At 43.1% G+C, this 17906-nt stretch overlaps 1 protein-coding gene across 1 annotated transcript in view; it reads left to right on the plus strand.

The window, feature by feature from the left end:
• The window catches only part of HGD (homogentisate 1,2-dioxygenase), a 45215-nt gene extending 31317 nt beyond the window's left edge, over positions 1 to 13898 (plus strand). The window contains exons 10-14 of the mRNA XM_082654366.1: positions 1011 to 1135; positions 3296 to 3400; positions 5689 to 5815; positions 10450 to 10631; positions 13512 to 13898. Coding sequence (XP_082510492.1) covers positions 1011 to 1135; positions 3296 to 3400; positions 5689 to 5815; positions 10450 to 10631; positions 13512 to 13661 — 689 coding nt within the window. The 3' untranslated portion in view covers positions 13662 to 13898. The remainder of the gene's footprint in view (positions 1 to 1010; positions 1136 to 3295; positions 3401 to 5688; positions 5816 to 10449; positions 10632 to 13511) is intronic.
• The last annotated feature ends 4008 nt before the right edge of the window (positions 13899 to 17906 follow it).

Below are 17906 nucleotides of genomic sequence, written 5' to 3' on the forward strand. Positions count from 1 at the left end.
AAGGTGGTGGCCACAGCCCCCAGCTCTTCCCTTTCCTTGTCAACAGATTTTTTTTAGAGCAAACCAGGGACAGGCCAGCATGTGCCTTCTGGTCACTCCCCTGGGGGATCCAAATAGTCAGAGGAAGGTGAGAGGCAGCAGAGAGGCAGTGGAGCCATGGTGGGCCATCTGTTATCCTGCTCTCCACCCGCTCTTCCCACTTTGCTCTGGCTTCCTGCTGCTCCAGAGCCAGCAGAGCCTCCGGGTTCCATGGAACACGTACCCTCTGGAAAATATATATAATTTACTAACCAGCTGGGGACATTTTTTCTTTTAAACCCCAGGAGCTGGAAATGATAAAACACTCCCCAGGTCTCTCCACTCAGAGTTAAATTATGTTTTTGCACTTACGTTTTTCATTTTTGGTCTTTTGATTTATTTTTTTCTCTCTGGAGGGAACACTCACAAAGCAAAGGTAAGCAGGCAAGTCCCAAATACTGTCTCCCTCAGTGGCAGACAGATTGTCAGGCTGCAGAGCAGTTTTTCAGGCTTGGGTTGATTCTGAGTTCTGTCTGAGGAGCAGAGGCACGCCTGGGGCTACAGTATGTAACCTTTCTCAAGGACTGTAGATGAGTTCTAGAGTCATCAGAGTTTTCTTGGAAAAAAAGATCTAGTATTCTATCATACCTTCCCTTTCCTCTTTTCTAGTCTCTCCCTCTCCTCCCCTTCCCTCCCCTGTAGTGATGAGATAATGCATGTAAAATGTTTATAAACCATATTCACTCTACAACTTTAGGACATAATGCTGGTGATGATGATGATGCTATTTTCATGATTTTTTTCTGACCAAATTCCTTAGGTCCTCCTTAAAAGGCACCAGACTGGGATTCCAATGAGCCTTTGAACAATGAAAGCAAATTGTGGAGTAGCTTTTGACGTGGAAGAAAGCCCTTTCTCTTTGTGCAACAGTGGGCATCTTTCCTATGTGATTTCAGAAGTGTCTAAAAGACTTTTGGGTCATTATGTTCTAGGAGCCAATGGCTTGGCCAATCCTCGTGATTTCTTGATACCTGTTGCCTGGTACGAAGATCACCAAGCGCCAGGTGGTTACACTGTGATTAATAAATACCAGGGCAAGATGTTTGCTGCCAAACAGGTAAAGTAAGCGGGTTTGTAGGCAGGGGAAGGAATGAATAGTTATTAAGCACCTTCTGATTGCCAAGGCTAGTATTAAGTATTTACATATATTATTTCATCTTTACCACATCACTAAGATACTACAAATAAGGTGCTACTTGCCTTACTTGTAGTCATGAAAACAGGCCAGGTGGTGATAACTTACCAAATGTCACAGTAAATGACAGAATCAGCATTCAAACCCATATCTTTCTGACTCCAAAGGGCATGCTCTTTCTATTTATCAAGCAATAAAAACCCCGCAATATCTAGGTCTCTATAAATGTTGGGGAAGCATAATATACAGGCAGGGCAATATGTTCTGAAAAGGAAAATGAGTTAATAGCAGTTCATCTAAGACTTACATTCAAGAATGGTCACCATATTTTCAAATACAAGCAACAATTGATAGAAAACAAGCAGAACTCAGTTAGTTTGACTTTGTTTATAGCACCAGCCTGGTAAACTCAGGAGATAAGCAAAGGCATAGATAATAATAAAAATAACAATATATAATCTGTAATATAATACATTATTACTTCATATACTGGATATATAATATAGTAAAATAAAGTAACCATACAGTAAAAATAATCCAAAGATCTCTTCTGTTTACCATTATTCATTTGCTTTATTTTTGCCCATTTAACTTATTGCTTATATTTTGCTAAGGCACGTTATTTTCTTTGGACAGCATCTAGAAGGTATGCTAACCAGCAGAGACCAACTAGTTTGGCGTTTAAAATTAACTCTTGAGGGTTCATTGTCACACTCATTGACACATAGTCACCCTCATATTTTCTGGATCAGGATTTCCTAAAATGTGGTTCAGAGACCACTTGCATCAGAAATTCTCAGGAAACTTGTTTAAAATGCAGGTGCTGAGCTACTACTCCAGCCTGGCAAAAATGATGACCTCTGGGGATGCAGTGTGGAAATCACATTCATTTTTTTTTCCTGTGCTATACAGTAGGCACTCACCAGCCATCTACTTCGTACATAGTAGTGTACATACGTCAATCCCAATCTCCCAGTCCGTCCCACCCCCCACCCCTTGGTGCCCATATGTTTGTTCTCTACCTCTGTGTCTCTATTTCTGCTTTGCAAATAGGTTCATCTGTACCATTGTTCTAAATTCCACATATATGTGTTAATATATGACTTTTTTTCCTCTTTCCGACTTACTTCACTCTGTATGATAGTCTCTAGGTCCATCCACGTCTCTGCAAATGGCGATAAAGAAGATGTGGTACATATATACAATGGAATACTACTCAGCCATAAAAAGGAATGAAATTGTGCCATTCACGTTCATTTTTAAATGACTATTCCCTGTATTATAGTTGACATATATTTGATAGAGGATCACCATTCTAGAGGTAGCCAGCAGCTCCATGGGTTTCCACTTTCCAAATGGACTCTGTGTGGGTTATTCTCTGTGTGAGCCCCCACTGATCCATTCTCCCATCTCTGCCATGATCTGTGCCCTGGGAGGCTGACCTACATGGACTGTATCACCTGGACTCCCTAGCCTAACTACCTTCCTATAACAGAACACTGATCCTCTCTTACCCCAGGGCAGACCCAAGAAGCATCACCTTAGGATTGCTCTGAAATCTCAAGTCCCTGGGGCTGGAACTCTTAGAGACCTTCTAGCCTTCCTGCACTCACCAACCGAGGCACTGAATATACTAGAATCTCCTCTGGGCAGCAGTTAGCTGGAGAGCAGTCACAGCCAAGTGCCTACCCTCAGCACTGGGAAACCCAGACGGTGGCCCAGATTGTCAAAGAATTGCTGGCATCCACAGATTCTCACAATTGTGTTAAAATTGTTGAAAAGGCACTGCTTGGAGCATGTGCTGTGCTTGTGCTGCACATGCGATCAGAAGCAGCTGCAGCTTATGAACTGGAAGACTAGGGTTAGCGGCATAGCAAGGACAGTTTGAGAGAATGTGAAGCAACCACAAGATGATTCAGGGTGATATTTTTCCCAGAGATGGTATTATTAAATGATGAGAACAGAATCACATCAAAAAAGAGACAATAATGCCAAGTACAAACTGAGGAATCATAGCTACAAAAGCATTACATGCTAAAATCACCCTTTCCTGCCTTTTTGTTGTTGTTGTTGTTAAATCAGGATGTCTCCCCGTTCAATGTTGTGGCCTGGCATGGGAATTATACGCCCTACAAGTACAACTTGGAGAACTTCATGGTCATCAACTCAGTGGCCTTTGACCACGCAGTAAGTCTGGCCCATGGAGGGGCCCCGGGGAGAGGACACCCGTAGGTGGGAGGGGTCCACAGTAGACCCCTGACATTCACAGATTTAACACTACCAGTGTCACCCTTGGAAGCCCGAGATTTAGTCATTTGTCGCTGTGCTGACAGGAATTTGAATCATCTGCTGCAAGGCTTCAGTGAAGGAGTAAATAACATAGCTAGAGGGCGATCCCGGCTAAAAGCTCAGCACTCACCCTGCAGTACAGCTCAGCTCTCTACAGAGTATTCACAGGAACTCTCCTACATGGCTAAAAACTTGGTTTCTTCCTGGAAAATATATCCCCAAAAGAAAACCAGTGCTAATGTTAGTGATGGAGTGGTGAGGAAGGAACATTTCTGGATTTGGAAAGTTCTCTGTCCTGCTCATAAATACCAAGAGTCTGCTAGCTCTGGCTGCCCACTCCAGTGCCTCCACTCCCGGCTCTTTTTAGCCATGATGGAACAGACAGCCCTCTTCTAAAGTTACTCATAATGTTCAGTGCTTGAATTTAAACCAAAGAAATTCTAGATTATGAACTCGATCATATTTTTCAGTCAATCAGGGGACTACAAATAGGTCCCCAGCCTACAGTGCAGGCCCCCAAGGCCCCACATTCTCGATAAAGTGCTACTTCTGAGATCCTGGGGGAAAGTTCACTTTGCATAATAGATTAACTTTACCCACAAGCTGGAGGGGTAATTAGAGCAGAAGCAAGAAACCAGAGACAGAAAGATTACTCTGAGCCAGTTCAGCTTACCTCTACCCTTCTGAAGAGCAGCAACAATTAATAAAATCAAAAGGGAAAAGAAAATGAGGCATCATGCCCAAAGCAGCAAGAAAAAGGATCCTGAGACACTGATAGAGCTTTATTTGAGCTTCGCTACCTTTTAACAGTTTCAGATCATTTCTCATGACAGATGAAGGAGTGTTCATTTTCACAGCATAAAGCGTTTTTTGACTTGCATTTACACATGCCCAATCTCCTCTGTACTGCTGCTATAGTTGTTTTCCCAAAATTCAGACCTGATCATTCTATCACAGCATTAGAAAACATTTGCAGGTTCCCTGTGGTTTAGGATTAAGTCTGAGCTCTGAAGCATGGTATCTGATGGTCTTTGCCATCTGGCCCTGGGCTCATTTCCCAGTACCACCTCTTGCCCCTCTCCCTTTTGCCAGTGCACTCTGGGCTTTAGCTCTCTTGCCTCAACAAAATCTCTGTGCATTTTGATCTTTCCTGTTATCTGTGCTTAAAATGCCTTTCTGCCTTTTCCTTCCTTTCCTTCCCTTCCTTCCTTCCTCCTTCCCTCCCTCCTTCCCTCTCTTTTTCTTTCTTTCTCCTTTCATTCTTCAGGTCCTACCTCAAATGTCACCTCCTCTTTGAAGCCTTCCCTGATCCTCTCAGTAGAGATAGGCACTCTGTACCCCCTTGGCTCTCTATTTGTAAAGCTAGATTTCCCTTGGCACCTTGCTGTGATTCATTATTCATGCACTTGTTTTATTACTCCTTCAGTCCCCCTCACACACACCCACCACCACCACTAATGATGCTAAAGAGCAAGGAGTAGTGCTCAATCATCTTTGAATCCCAGACCCTCATGTGGCATCTGAAAGTAAACATGATCATTGATTGCCATTAAGTTGAATCTCAGTCTTTCCACCGAAGGAGTCTAAAGTTCTTGATAAATCATAATATTGTCCCCCCACCTATTCCCTTTTCCCCTACACTACCACCACCCAGATGAGTGATGCATTTTAGACCTGAGAGTCAAACAAGGGTAAGAAAGCAATGAGGATACCATCTGGAATCTCTGTGATTCCTCCAAAGAGATGCACATCCTACATCTATACCAACCCTTGGATATTATTTTATTTCTATTTCCACCTTACTCTGAGCACCCCTTCTGCCAAGAGCTCCCTGCAGCACATCCCAGCTCTGGTCACTCTGACCTGAGGTTGGGAGGCATGCACTGCTTGTTGTCAGACCCACAGGGTAGTACTTACATGAAATGAGGGCTCAGCAGGGTGAAAAAGCTGCTCAGAATCTCCTTAGCTGGTGTTAATTCATTTTGCTTCAAGCACAGCAAGAGGGGAAAGTCAGATGAGTGATTACTACACCTCGATGACAAGCCCAGACTTCTTAGCCTGGCCTGTGGTTTGATCAGACATTACAGTTTCACTCAAAAACCCTTCATGCATGGGTGACGTGTGTCATTGTTCAGTCACCTCCCTCTCCTCGTGTCTTCAGGCTTTCCTTGTCCTTTCTTTCACAGGACCCATCCATTTTCACGGTATTGACTGCCAAGTCTGTCCGCCCCGGAGTGGCCATCGCTGATTTTGTCATCTTCCCACCGCGATGGGGAGTTGCTGATAAGACCTTCAGGCCTCCTTATTACCACAGTAAGTCTTTTGCCAAGTTACATTTGAAAACCAAAGAGATGGCAGAGTGGTGAGCATTACCCACGAGGAACGCTGCCAGAGGTGTTTTTGGACGCCCTGTCCTGGCTGGAGTTCAAAGCCTGCCTCCCCAGGCCCAGTGCCGCTCCCCCAGAATTTTAGCTACTTAAACGCCACAACTTGTGTGGGGATGGCAGTGGCGTGTTGACTCTGAGAAGGAAACAACTGTGTAATGCCTACAGCCCAGTTCCTCTGGCCCTGAAGAATGGCACAAAGGCTGGTAAAGGATGAAGCAAGATGTTTCTCTACATTTTAGGTATAAAGGGAGGAGGAACCACGGGATGTTGTTGGTTAGTTTGCTGTTTTTGGAAAGTTCATTATCTAAGTCTGGTTCAAGAGCCAATAACATGTGCCTTCTCCAATAATAATTGGAGGGGTAAAGCAGATTGCAGTCCACACTGGGGGATGGATCCCATTCTGGAAGCAGTTTCTGCAAAGCAGTTGTTGTCTAGAACAGAACTTACCAAATCTATGATTTTTTTCATTTTATTAATACTGTTTTTACTTACTGTGAACACTTACTGACAATTTCCTATGGCTCTAAGGTTCTTTAAAAGTATTAACCCGTTCAATCCTCATAACAGTTGTGAAAGGTAGGTAGTGTCATTATCTGCCTCCACCCCCGCCACTTTTTTTTTTTTTCAGAGATGAAACTGAGCTGTGAAGCATTAAGTCGCTTGCTCAAGGCCTCACAGCTAGTTAAGTGGTGGAGTCAGGATTTAATGAAGGCAGTCCGATGCCGGACCAGTCATGGGCACTAGCAGATATGCCTAGCACAGTGCCCAGTGCATGATATGCATCTAATAAATATTTATTTAATAGGTGAATGCATCGCCAAGAATGAATAAGGTACCTCATGGCTGTACTTAATGAAGCTGGCATTTTTAATTGTGCAGTAGCTAGCTATAAACCCAACCTAAATGTCAACGCGCAATTCTACTTCCTGGAGAGTGCATTTTTGTACATAGAGTTCTGGAAAGACTCTGAGGTGCATGTCAGCTGGAACATTCTAAAAAACAAACCCCTTTCTTTAGCTAACCTCAGGGCTTTCTGTCTCTGAGGCGCCTCTCGATATGTACCCAGGTGGCAGCACTTTAACAGGATACAACAGTGACTAAATGAGCAATTTAGGCATTTGTAGAGGGTGGAGAACAAAGGCCCTCAGAATGGAAGAAGGTCACTTCATGGTCAAATGTCAGCATCACCTTTCTCAGGTGAAATCACCTGAAAAGGACACAACTGGTTAACACTTCAAGGACACCAGATACTTTGTGAATAGAGATGTAACAAACTATGTCCTTTCTGAAGAATATCAAGCCCATCACAGGTCCCAACTGTTCTCCTCCTGGAAATTAGTCCCCTAGAGAGCCTGTTGTCAAGGCAAGAGAATTGCTCTGGATTATAGCCTGTACGTCACATACTAATCCTTGATACTTCACTATTTCACATAGTTCTTATATGGAGGCTGCTCTTCATGCCTGAGGTAGTGGTTTTCAAATTTTAGCATGTGTCAGTGTCACCTGGAGGGCTTGTTAAAACGCAGATTCCTGGGTCCCACCCTCAGAATTTCTGCTTCAGAATGTCCAGGGTAGGACCTGAGAATTTGCATTTGTACCAAGTTCCCTCGTGATGCTGATGCAACTGTTCCAGGAGCCACACTTTAAGAGCATTAGGGGATATGAAAAACACTTAGAATGACTTTTTTAAAAAATATTTTTCCCTGGGTCCACTCTCAGAGAGTTTAATTAGTTGGTATTGAGGTGGAACCTCAGAATCTGCGTTTTGAACTAGCAAGTCAGGGGATTCTGATGCAGGAGGTCTACAGACCACATGTTGAGAAATGCTGGCCTGGGGCTTGTCTCCCCACCCAGGTTCGCTCCTGTGCTACAGCTGTCAATCCACTGCTTGATTTTAGTTTGTAATTCAGACTGCCTGAAACAAATGGCCTCGTGAAATGCCTCTTCTAATTTTTTTTAAGACTCTCAAATAAATTTGGCCCAGGATAGATAAATCTCAGAGAGGTATGGTTGCCCTGAGTTAGTTGGAAAAACCCCAGAACCCTGAGTTAGAAATTATTTTTACCAGAGATATTAAAAATAATGCTTTAGGGCTTCCCTGGTGGCACAGTGGTTGAGAGTCCGCCTGCTGATGCAGGGGACACGGGTTCGTGCCCCGGTCCAGGAAGATCCCACGTGCCGCGGAGCAGCTAGGCCCGTGAGCCATGGCCACTGAGCCTGCGCGTCCGGAGCCTGTACTCCTCAACGGGAGAGGCCACAACAGTGAGAGGCCCGCGTACCGCAAAAAAAAATAAAAATAATAATGCTTTAGCAGTAATCAAAATCTCTGCCACTTTGATGTGACTTTACAGAAGTGGAGAATGATTTCTGTAGAAATATTGCCTCCAGTCATCTTGTTTTTTTTAATAAATTTATTTATTTATTTATTTTTGGCTGCATTGGGTCTTCGTTGCTGCACGCAGGCTTTCTCTAGTTGCGGTACGCAGGGGCTACTTTTCCTTGTGGTGTGTGGGCTTCTCATTGTGGTGGCTTCTCTTGTTGCGGACCATGGGCTCTAGGTGCACGGGCTTCAGTAGTTGCGGCATGCAGGCTCAGCAGTTGTGGCTCGCAGGCTCTAGAGGGCAGGCTCAATAGTTGTGGCACACGGGCTAGTTGCTCCATGGCATGTGAGATCTTCCTGGACCAGGGCTCGAACCCGTGTGCTCTGTGTTGGCAGGTGGATTCTTAACCACTGTGCCACCAGGGAAGCCCACCTCCAGTCATCTTAATGCACCTTAGTCAACTGGATTCAGCATTAATCAAAAAGGCAAGGTCTACCTTCCCAGTGTCCTTTGAAATACAGAAAATGATGTAGAAATGTCATCACCAAATCATTGCTACCTAAATTCATATTCAGATCAAAGCTGAATTCTGTCTTGCTCTCTTCCCAAAATTAAGCCATGAAGGTGACCCTGAGGATACATACTAGATCAAGGAGTGTGACAGCATATTTAAGTCATGAACAGAACTGCTTTTAAAATATAGATACTTTATGCTTACCGTTGCTTCTTTTCCTCTATTTCTGCTTCATGGAGAAACAAGTAGAGCTATGACCTGGGTCTTACCTTTTCTGCAGGGGCCTGCAGCAGCATTTTGTTTTCTGGGCAAAATGGGTATGGCTGCTCAGTCAGTTCCACAAGTATTTTGGCACTTGGCTATATTCACAAGTAAGGAAGGAGGTGGAGCATTTATCATATCAAATGTTTGGCTTTGCAAGGGTTGCCAATGCCATATCTCTCTTCTCTGTCTAAGATTTGCACTCTCAGCACTCTCATGGGACAGACTATGACTACGACTATGACTATGAAGAACTTTAAAGAGGCTGTTTCTTACTCATTTCTATCACAGTACTTAGCACAGTGTCCATATATGCTGGATGGATGGAGAGGCAGATGGATAGGGTAGGAAATGGACAGATGAATGGATGGATGGTTAGATGGGTAGATTTTCACCCAGGTGTTATATTTCTTTAATTCTTGCTCTAGATAAAGAGCTTTGTTTCAACAGAAACGTAAGATAGAAAAAGTGGAAACATGGTGATTTTTGTCAAATTTTGTTGATTCTGGAGGCACAACTGGGACCAGTATACTTAACTTATATGAAAGCAAATTTCCATTTAACTTGGGAGAACTTTCTAACACCCAGAGTCTTCATTAATATGATAGGTTCCTTTGTTGAGTAGAGTGCTTCCGTTCACAGGAGGCATGCAGGCAGAGCCCAGAAGGTAATCTGTCAGGAATGATATACAGAATATTTCTGTTTTGAGTAGAAGTAGGGGTACCTTCCAATATTAAGATTTTCAGATTCTATGAAGAGAATGTCAATGGAAAAAGAATGAATCTAAGAAGCATTTTAGAGAATGAAAGAATAAGTTGATATTAGATTCAGATATAGAAGATATTTGTTAGAATATACAGTATTTATGGATTAGTTTTTATAGATAACAAGATTTTTTCACACAGATTATTATTTATTAACAGCCTCCAAGTCCAGGGTTCTTTCCATTACATCACATTTCCATCAACACACACACACACACACACACACACCCCACTTCAATTTTCTAATTTGGTAACCAGAAATATAGTGATACCCTGTATGACTGTGAGGCTATTTGGGAAGGGATTCAGATCTGAGAAAGAGGATAATTTTTACATGGGGCTTGTAAGCCTAGATGATGGAGTACATCCCTTCTTTATTATGATTTGCATGTTAACTATTATTAAAATTCTTGTCTGGGCCTTGATTTTCTTTAGATCTAGCATAATTTCATCCAGGCAGTGGAACTGAAGACCTCTGATAATCCACAGGGCCATGGAGTAGAGCTTTGCCTACCAAGAATTCCACCCTAATGAATGTTTTGCAGTTGTTTTCCTGTCTATCTATATTCTTTATTATTTCTATGAAATTTATCAGATTCTCCTATCTTCTTGACATTCTGTGGAAATAATGTTTGAGAGGTCTTGGTGTTTTCGGGCCTTGCCTGAGATAATAAAAATAATACTGTTTCAACCTTCCCAGGGAACTGCATGAGTGAATTCATGGGACTCATCAAAGGTCACTATGAGGCAAAGCAAGGTGGGTTCCTGCCAGGGGGAGGCAGCCTGCACAGCCCAATGACGCCCCATGGGCCTGATGCCGACTGCTTTGAGAAGGCCAGTAAAGCCAAGCTGGCGCCTGAGAGGATTGCTGATGGCACCATGGTAAGCAAGTTAGATGTGAGGCTCTGGTGGCTTCTGGGGTCCCCAACCTTGTTGAGAGGCTATTTTTTATTTTTCCAAAGTCACAAAGAAGGAGTCAGGAGAGGAGAGTGTGTGTCTATGTGTATGTTCCCATGTGTGTATGCACACACCCCAATGTATACACTAGACTCCTGATGTGGTAGGGTAAAAAGAGTTTGTATTGTACTTGGAGTCAGACCTGGGTTCAAATTCTAGCTCTTGGTTCCTGTGTGACCTTGAGTAAGTCACTTAACTTCTCTGTGCTTCATTTTCTCCATCTGTAGAATAGGTAGAGCATCCAATCCAGCCAGTGGCTGTGATTTAACCCTGCTGACTGTACAGCACTGTTCAAATATAAGGGGGGATATTTTTAATACTATGTGAGGAGTCTTCCCTTATCTGTATGCAGCCCTCTGTATATATGCTCTGTCTCAGAGTCATCTCCTGCATTTTGAAGTAATCTTCTAGGGCCACAGGAACAGGGGATACAGGATGTCACCTTTAGCTTGTTTCTCAAGCCCAGGAGGGTCAAGGAAACCTTTGCCTGACTACAGTCAGAGATTGTGAGCAGCAGTTCTCAGCTGTTTTCTCATTTTGTTTTGCTCTCCTTTGGCATGGGATGAAACTGATGGGATTTAAAACCTGTTTTGTATTCCTCCTGTGTCACGCTGTAAACACTGAGGCTGAACACAATTGCAGTTAGCTGCAGTACTTGATTTCATTTTATTTTGCATTCTAGTTTATGGACCACAATGAGTAATTTTATGCTAAATCATATGTAAATTTGCTTTCAAGTTTTAAACAAATGCCTTCAGTGCCACCTGACTTTAAAATTGATAGCACAGACCTGCCTGACTCCATGCCCAGCTTGCAAACTACCTAATCAGAGAGCTTATCTGTCCCTCTGCCCAACGCAGTTTACTTGCAGTTCCAACTTGAGGACCATAGTTGATGGAGCTGATCTGCAGGGGCAGGGTGCGAGTCCCATCTGCTGGACCTCGGCTCCATTTCCCCTTGCAAGGGCCTCTGCAGAGTTTCTGTAGAACCCCTTCATCTCTGTGCGAGAGCTTTATGAAATATTGATAATCTTAAGCTGTTACCTCTGAAAGTTCCTGGAAGTTCACAGGCTACCCCAGAGTTACCACTTAGTAACCTTCAGTGCCCAACTTGGCTTTGGATAGTGTTACCAGGGAGCAGTGCTTTTGCAACAGTGAGGCACAGGACAGGGCTGTTTCTATGAGGAGCAAGACTTTGGGAAATGTCTAGGGCTTGGAGCTCTAGTGAGAAGGAGCTCTCCTATGGAGGGGAGCCCAGACTACCTGGCAAAGGAGGGTCCAACACTTTACTAGACCTAACTGGGTCTCCCTCACCATTTCCCATTACATAATTTGGATCCAGGCTCATCCATATGCCTTATCCTTATACCACTTTGCAATAAATTAACTTTATAATACTGTCTTCATAGCTCAGCTGGGATGGAGTTTTGTTACTCCAGTCAGACAGCAGGGCTCCTAAGAAGTGGTCAGCAAAGAGACAACAATAATTATGGCCTTAATAATGACTTTTATATCTGAATAGTGCTTTATAACGTGCACAACACCTCCATATGATCTTATTTGGTCCTCATATCAAGCTTGTCACGGGAAGTCAGGCAGAGACAATCAACTCCATTGTTTTATTTTTTAAATATGTATTTATTTATTAGTTTATGTATTTGTTTGTTTGTTTATTTATTTATTTTGGCTGCTTCTGGTCTTAATTGCGGCATGTGGGATCTTCGTAGCAGCATGTGGGATCTTTAGTTGCGGCATGCACACTTCTTTAGTAGCAGCATGCAGACTCTTAGCTGTGGCACGCATGCGGGATCTAGTTCCCCGACCAGGGATCAAACCCAGGCCCCCTGCATTGGGAGCGCAGAGTCTTACCCACTGGACTACCAGGGAAGTCCCTCTCCATTGTTTTAGGCAAAAAGAAGTTAATGTATATTAGACACCAGACATTAACATGGGTTCTCTGAGTTGTGGCACAAAGAGAATTTTTATCTTCCTTTTGTCCATGTATATTTTTTAAATTTCCAGCGACATGAGCACATAAGAATTGTAGGGTTTTCTTTTTTTTTTTAAGCCATAGTGAGTCGGAAAATCAGCAACAGGTGAAGCTGGAATGTCTAGGATGCACAGGGCACTTGCATATTCTTTCTGTTGCAGATGAAACCTGCCTGAACATAGCAGGACATCCACCATTCAGAACCTTCTGGGACAGGGCTTTTAAAAGTGCTACAGACGTTCCTGCTCCCCTCCTCCCATCTCCTCCTCCTCAGTCTCTCTTTTCCTTCTTTTCCTTTTCCCAGCCTATCTCTTGGTCAGAGTCCTGCAAAAGAAAGGCTCAAATCCCAGCTCTATGATTTCTTACTACTGTCACCTTAGACAGTCATTTCCCAACTCTGAACCTTAGTTTCCTCATCTGCAAAATGGGAAGTATGTTCTCCCTCACATGGACATAGCCACGGTAAAGGCCCCTGAGAAGAATATTCCTAGGACTCTCCCACCTCTGCCCTTGGGTCTAGCAAATTTAGCTCCATGATGCTACAAGGACAATGTGATGCTTACGTGTCCAGTTCTATTTGACAGAATGAAACTTGAGTGTCAGAGAAGTTAAGGATCTTGCACAAGCTACTACCCACTTATAAGTAGTAGGGCCAGAGCCAGAACCCAAGGCTTGAGTTTTTCTCCTCACCGTGCTAGCACACATGATTTATTATTCAAAGAGTCTACCTACTCATATCGTCTCTCTTGACATCTAATCAAATGTGTTTTATTATCCACCTCACTTCTTTCTTGTCCCCATCCTCATTCCCTACAGGCATTTATGTTTGAGTCTTCTCTAAGTATGGCTGTCACCAAGTGGGGGCTGAAGACCTCTAATTGTTTGGATGAGAACTACTACAAGTGCTGGGAACCTCTCAAGAGCCACTTCACCCCCAATTCCAGAAACCCTGCAGGAGCTAATTGAGACTGGAGCATTGCTACCATAATTGAGGATGGATTTGTGTGATTTCCTTTAGAATCTCATGCTCTTTGGCAGTACTGGGGGAGGAGGTTGGTTAAAATGAGAACTTTTTCACAGTCAAGGAACTCAAACATTTATAGAGATGTATTTGGAAAGTGCTTTCAGCTTAATGACTCAATAAATACTTGCTGGTGTTCTGTGAAAGTGGCAGTTGGTCATAAACAGGCCTTGATGGGGCAGACCTGTGGTGCCCAGGAATGGAAGTCCATGAGATTGGACCAGGAGATTAGGTTCTCCTAGAGTGAGAAGACAGGCAACAGAACAGAAAGGAATGGGAGGCAGTATTTCTCACTACTTTATTTTATTTATTTATTTATTTATTTTGCGGTACGTGGGGCTCTCACTGTTGTGACCTCTCCCGTTGCTGAGCATAGGCTCCGGATGCGCAGGCTCAGCGGCCATGGCTCACAGGCCCAACCGCTCCACGGCATGTGGGATCTTCCTGGACCGGGGCACGAAACCATGTCCCCTGCATCAGCAGGTGGACTCTCAACCACTGTGCCACCAGGGAAGCCCTTTCTCAGTACTTTAGTTCTGTAGTTTTAACACATTTCCCCCATTTAGTTGCCAAATTTTGCTGCTACCAAATTTTTATTTAACAATGTGTAATGAGAGTCAGCTATGTGTCAGGGCCTAGGAACTAGGGTTGCCAGATAAAATACAACATGCCCAGTTACATCTGAATTTCAGATAAATCACAAATAATTTTTAGTATGTCTTGTGCATCATTTGGATATACTTATACTAAAAAATTATTCGTAGTTTATCTGAAATTCAAATTTAACTGATATGCCTGTATTTTTATTTGCTAAATCTGTCAGCCCTACAAGGTCGTCAAGGAGATAGACATGGTCCTGGCCCTTACAGAGTTTACATTCTAGACAGGGAGACAAAATACACAAACAGTATAATTACAAATTGTGAAACAGGCAAAGAAAAAAACAAACAGGAACTGAGATGGGAATGACAGGTGGGATGGGGAGATCTTTCTTTAGAGAGGAAGGTCTTCATTGAAAAAGTGACATTTAGCCAGACCTAAAGGATAGGAAGGAACAAGTCATTGGAAGGGTAGGGCTGGGCTGGGTTGGGCTGGGGTAAAGGAGCATTACAAGAAAAAGCCTCGTGGGTTCAAGGAACTCAAAGAAGAGTGAATTTGGGGAGCCCAGGAGCGGGCCCTTGCAATAGTCCAAGCAAAAGACACCATTGTCCTGGACTAATGAGGTGGCAGCAGGGAGAGAGTGGATAAATCCCTGAAAGCTTTGGGGTAGACCTGAAAGAACTTGTTAGTGGACTGGATGTAAGGTCTGTGGGAAAGAGGAGTTGCAGACAGGGCTGGCACAACTGCTAAGTTTCTGGCAGTGGCATTTCATGATCTCAAACAATAAGGTATCTTTGAGGGTGACAGTAGTTGGTGTGCCTTCCCAATGTTCCTTAATATATTAAGAAATCTTTATTAAAAATAAACCATTGTAAACTAGTAAAGCAGTTAATCCTGTAAAATTTTTAAATTGACCCCTATAGCAGGTTGCCAGTGGCTCACCTCTATCCCATTAACAATCACCATCCTGTGTTGACCAGCTGCTTCCAGTTGCCAGCAGGACACTCACAACATTGACTGAGGCCCAAACCAGAACAAAGTGCTGAGGATTTCTTTTTTAACATCTTTATTGGAGTATAATTGCTTTACAATGTTGTGTTAGTTTCTGCTGTATAAAAAAATGAATCAGCTAGTGCTGAGGATTGGATGGCCCTGGACGCAGCCCTCAACCAACGGAACAGAAATTAGTGGATAAATACGCCAGCTCTCTTGCTCCATACTTCTGAGGCTTGTGTTCAGCTGTGATTCCCCTCAACTTCCAGAAGGATTAAGCTCCACTGCTCATGGTGGCAACTTCTAGTAGTAGCTTCCTTCCCTCTTCCTTCCCTCTCGCCTCCCCACTCTCCTGTGGTGCTTCCTGGGCTCTTTTCTCAAATAACCCCAAACTAAGACAACCACTGAATATTCCCAAACTCCAGCACTTCTGTAATGAGCTCATTCTAACCCTCCTTTATACACAAACCTAGACTCTCACCCATTTTGGTTCACTCTATCATCAGTGTGGTGACAAAGCCTTCCTAGAGCTAAGGAAACATTCTGGGTTTACATCCATTTAGCATCCAAGCCTGTGTACTTTATCTCCCCAGTGCTGGCAGCAACTCATCAGCAGGAGACAATATTTCACCCAGACCAGGCTCTTCACACTAATTTAAAGAAGATTGTTTCCTTCTGTTGTACTTCAGATCAGCTAGAAAGATCTGTATCATTTCCTTAATTCCCTATTCTCGAAGATACCTTCCTCTACTATGCTTCCCAAGAAATACACCATCTCTTGGCTTAGAAATTTAAAACTCTTTTTTTAAAAAAAAGCCACCTCGTTTAAGGTTCCTCCAATGACAGGAGAGTTTTCTGCCAGGTACCCTTGGCATCTTTATATATTTTCGAGAGAATGCCACAGAAGCCACCCTTCCCTTTTTTCTTTTTGGGAGACTTCTCTCACAGCCTGGGCTACTGGCAATCGCTCTACACCAATGGTTCTCAGTAAGGGTGATTTTGTACCCCTCGCCCAAGACATCTGGCAAAGCCTAGAGACATTTTTTCGTTGTCACATCTGGGGAGGGTGCTACTGGCATCTATTAAGTAAAGGTTAGGGAAGTTGGCAAACATTCTACAATGCACAGGGCAAAGAATTATCCAGTACTGAATGTCAATAGTGCCGAGGTTGAAAAACCCTGCAGTGGTTTTTAACTTCAGCTATACATTGGAGCTCCTGGCAGCTTCTGAAACTCCAAGTGCCCAGGGTGTATCTCAGATCAACTAAATTAGAAATACTGGGAATGGAATCCAAGTGAGAATTTTTTTGAAACTCCTCTGGTAATTCCAATGCACAGGCAAGTGTGAGGACCACTGTTTTGGAAACTACCTTAAAATCAGTATCCAAAACATTCTGTTTCCAACCTTAGATCCTGGTCCAAATCTGGGCTTCCTGGGGTCTACAGAAAGGAGGTGGAAAAAGTTCCCAATGTTTCATGGAATGAGATGGGATGGGATGGGATGGGGTGTGTAGTGAGCAATTACCCAGGAGGAGAAGCAGACTACAAGGCAGTGGTGGGGTGGGCCACTGCCTTCCTTCAGAAAGCACAAGCTTTATTGCCCAGATGGGGCACAGAGAGAGTGCAGGGAGGACGAGAGGGAAGGTAAGAAACCTAATGCCCAGATGTAAACTATAAGTTAATAGTGCAGTTTCTGTGTTGTAGTTTCCCAGAGTGATGAAAGAGTTATCACTTCTGGGTTTGAAGGAAGTTCTATCCTTCTGGAAAGATATTTTACTACTAAAATGAAAAAAAGGTGGGGGGGCTTGAGAGCTGACATTTAAACTTCTTTGTTACATTTAGTAATTAGCTAGCCTTCAATTTAATATAATCAACTTTATATAATTGCATGACAAATCTGAAGTATGTCCAAAATGTATCCTTTTGTGAGTCAGTGTTGTACATAATTAAGAGGACAGATGCTAAAGCCAGACTGCCTGGGTTCCAATCCAGGCTCTACCACTTATTAGCTGTGTGACACTGAGTGAGTTATTAATTTTTCTGAGCCTCTATTTCCTCAGCTGTAAAATGTGGATAATGATAGTACCTACTTCATAAGGAATTCAGACTCTGGAATCCAGACTGTGCTTATAGCTGAATGAGTTTGAGCAAGTGACTTAACCTCTCTGAACCTCACCTTCCTCATTTGTAAGAAGGAAATGATTTATTTCACAAGGATTTGGTGGGGGTTAAATGAGAGCCTGCATTGAAAGCACCCACACTGCTTTTGGCACATAGTGAGCATAGGCAAATTTAGCTATTATTGTTGTTATAGTTTATTGTTGCTATGGTGACTCAGTGAATACTTATTAGTTCCTGCCTCAGAGAAGCTATTGTGTGACCTACTGTAGGATACACTGGAATGAGTAAGCCAAGGTCCTTGTCCCTAAATAACTAGCCTTTAGCTGAGGAGGAAGGCATGTACTCTTCTAATGCAATAAGTAACAGAAGCCCAAAGTGTGGAAAATTTAAAGTACATACTGCCTTCTTTTCGTTATCTTTTAGCTCTTAAAACAAGAAAACCATATTGAAGTTCAATTGAAGATTTCAACAGTGCAT

The sequence above is a fragment of the Grampus griseus genome, assembly GCF_964374135.1.
Source record: "Grampus griseus genome assembly, chromosome: 5".
Classification (NCBI taxonomy): Eukaryota; Metazoa; Chordata; class Mammalia; order Artiodactyla; family Delphinidae; genus Grampus; species Grampus griseus.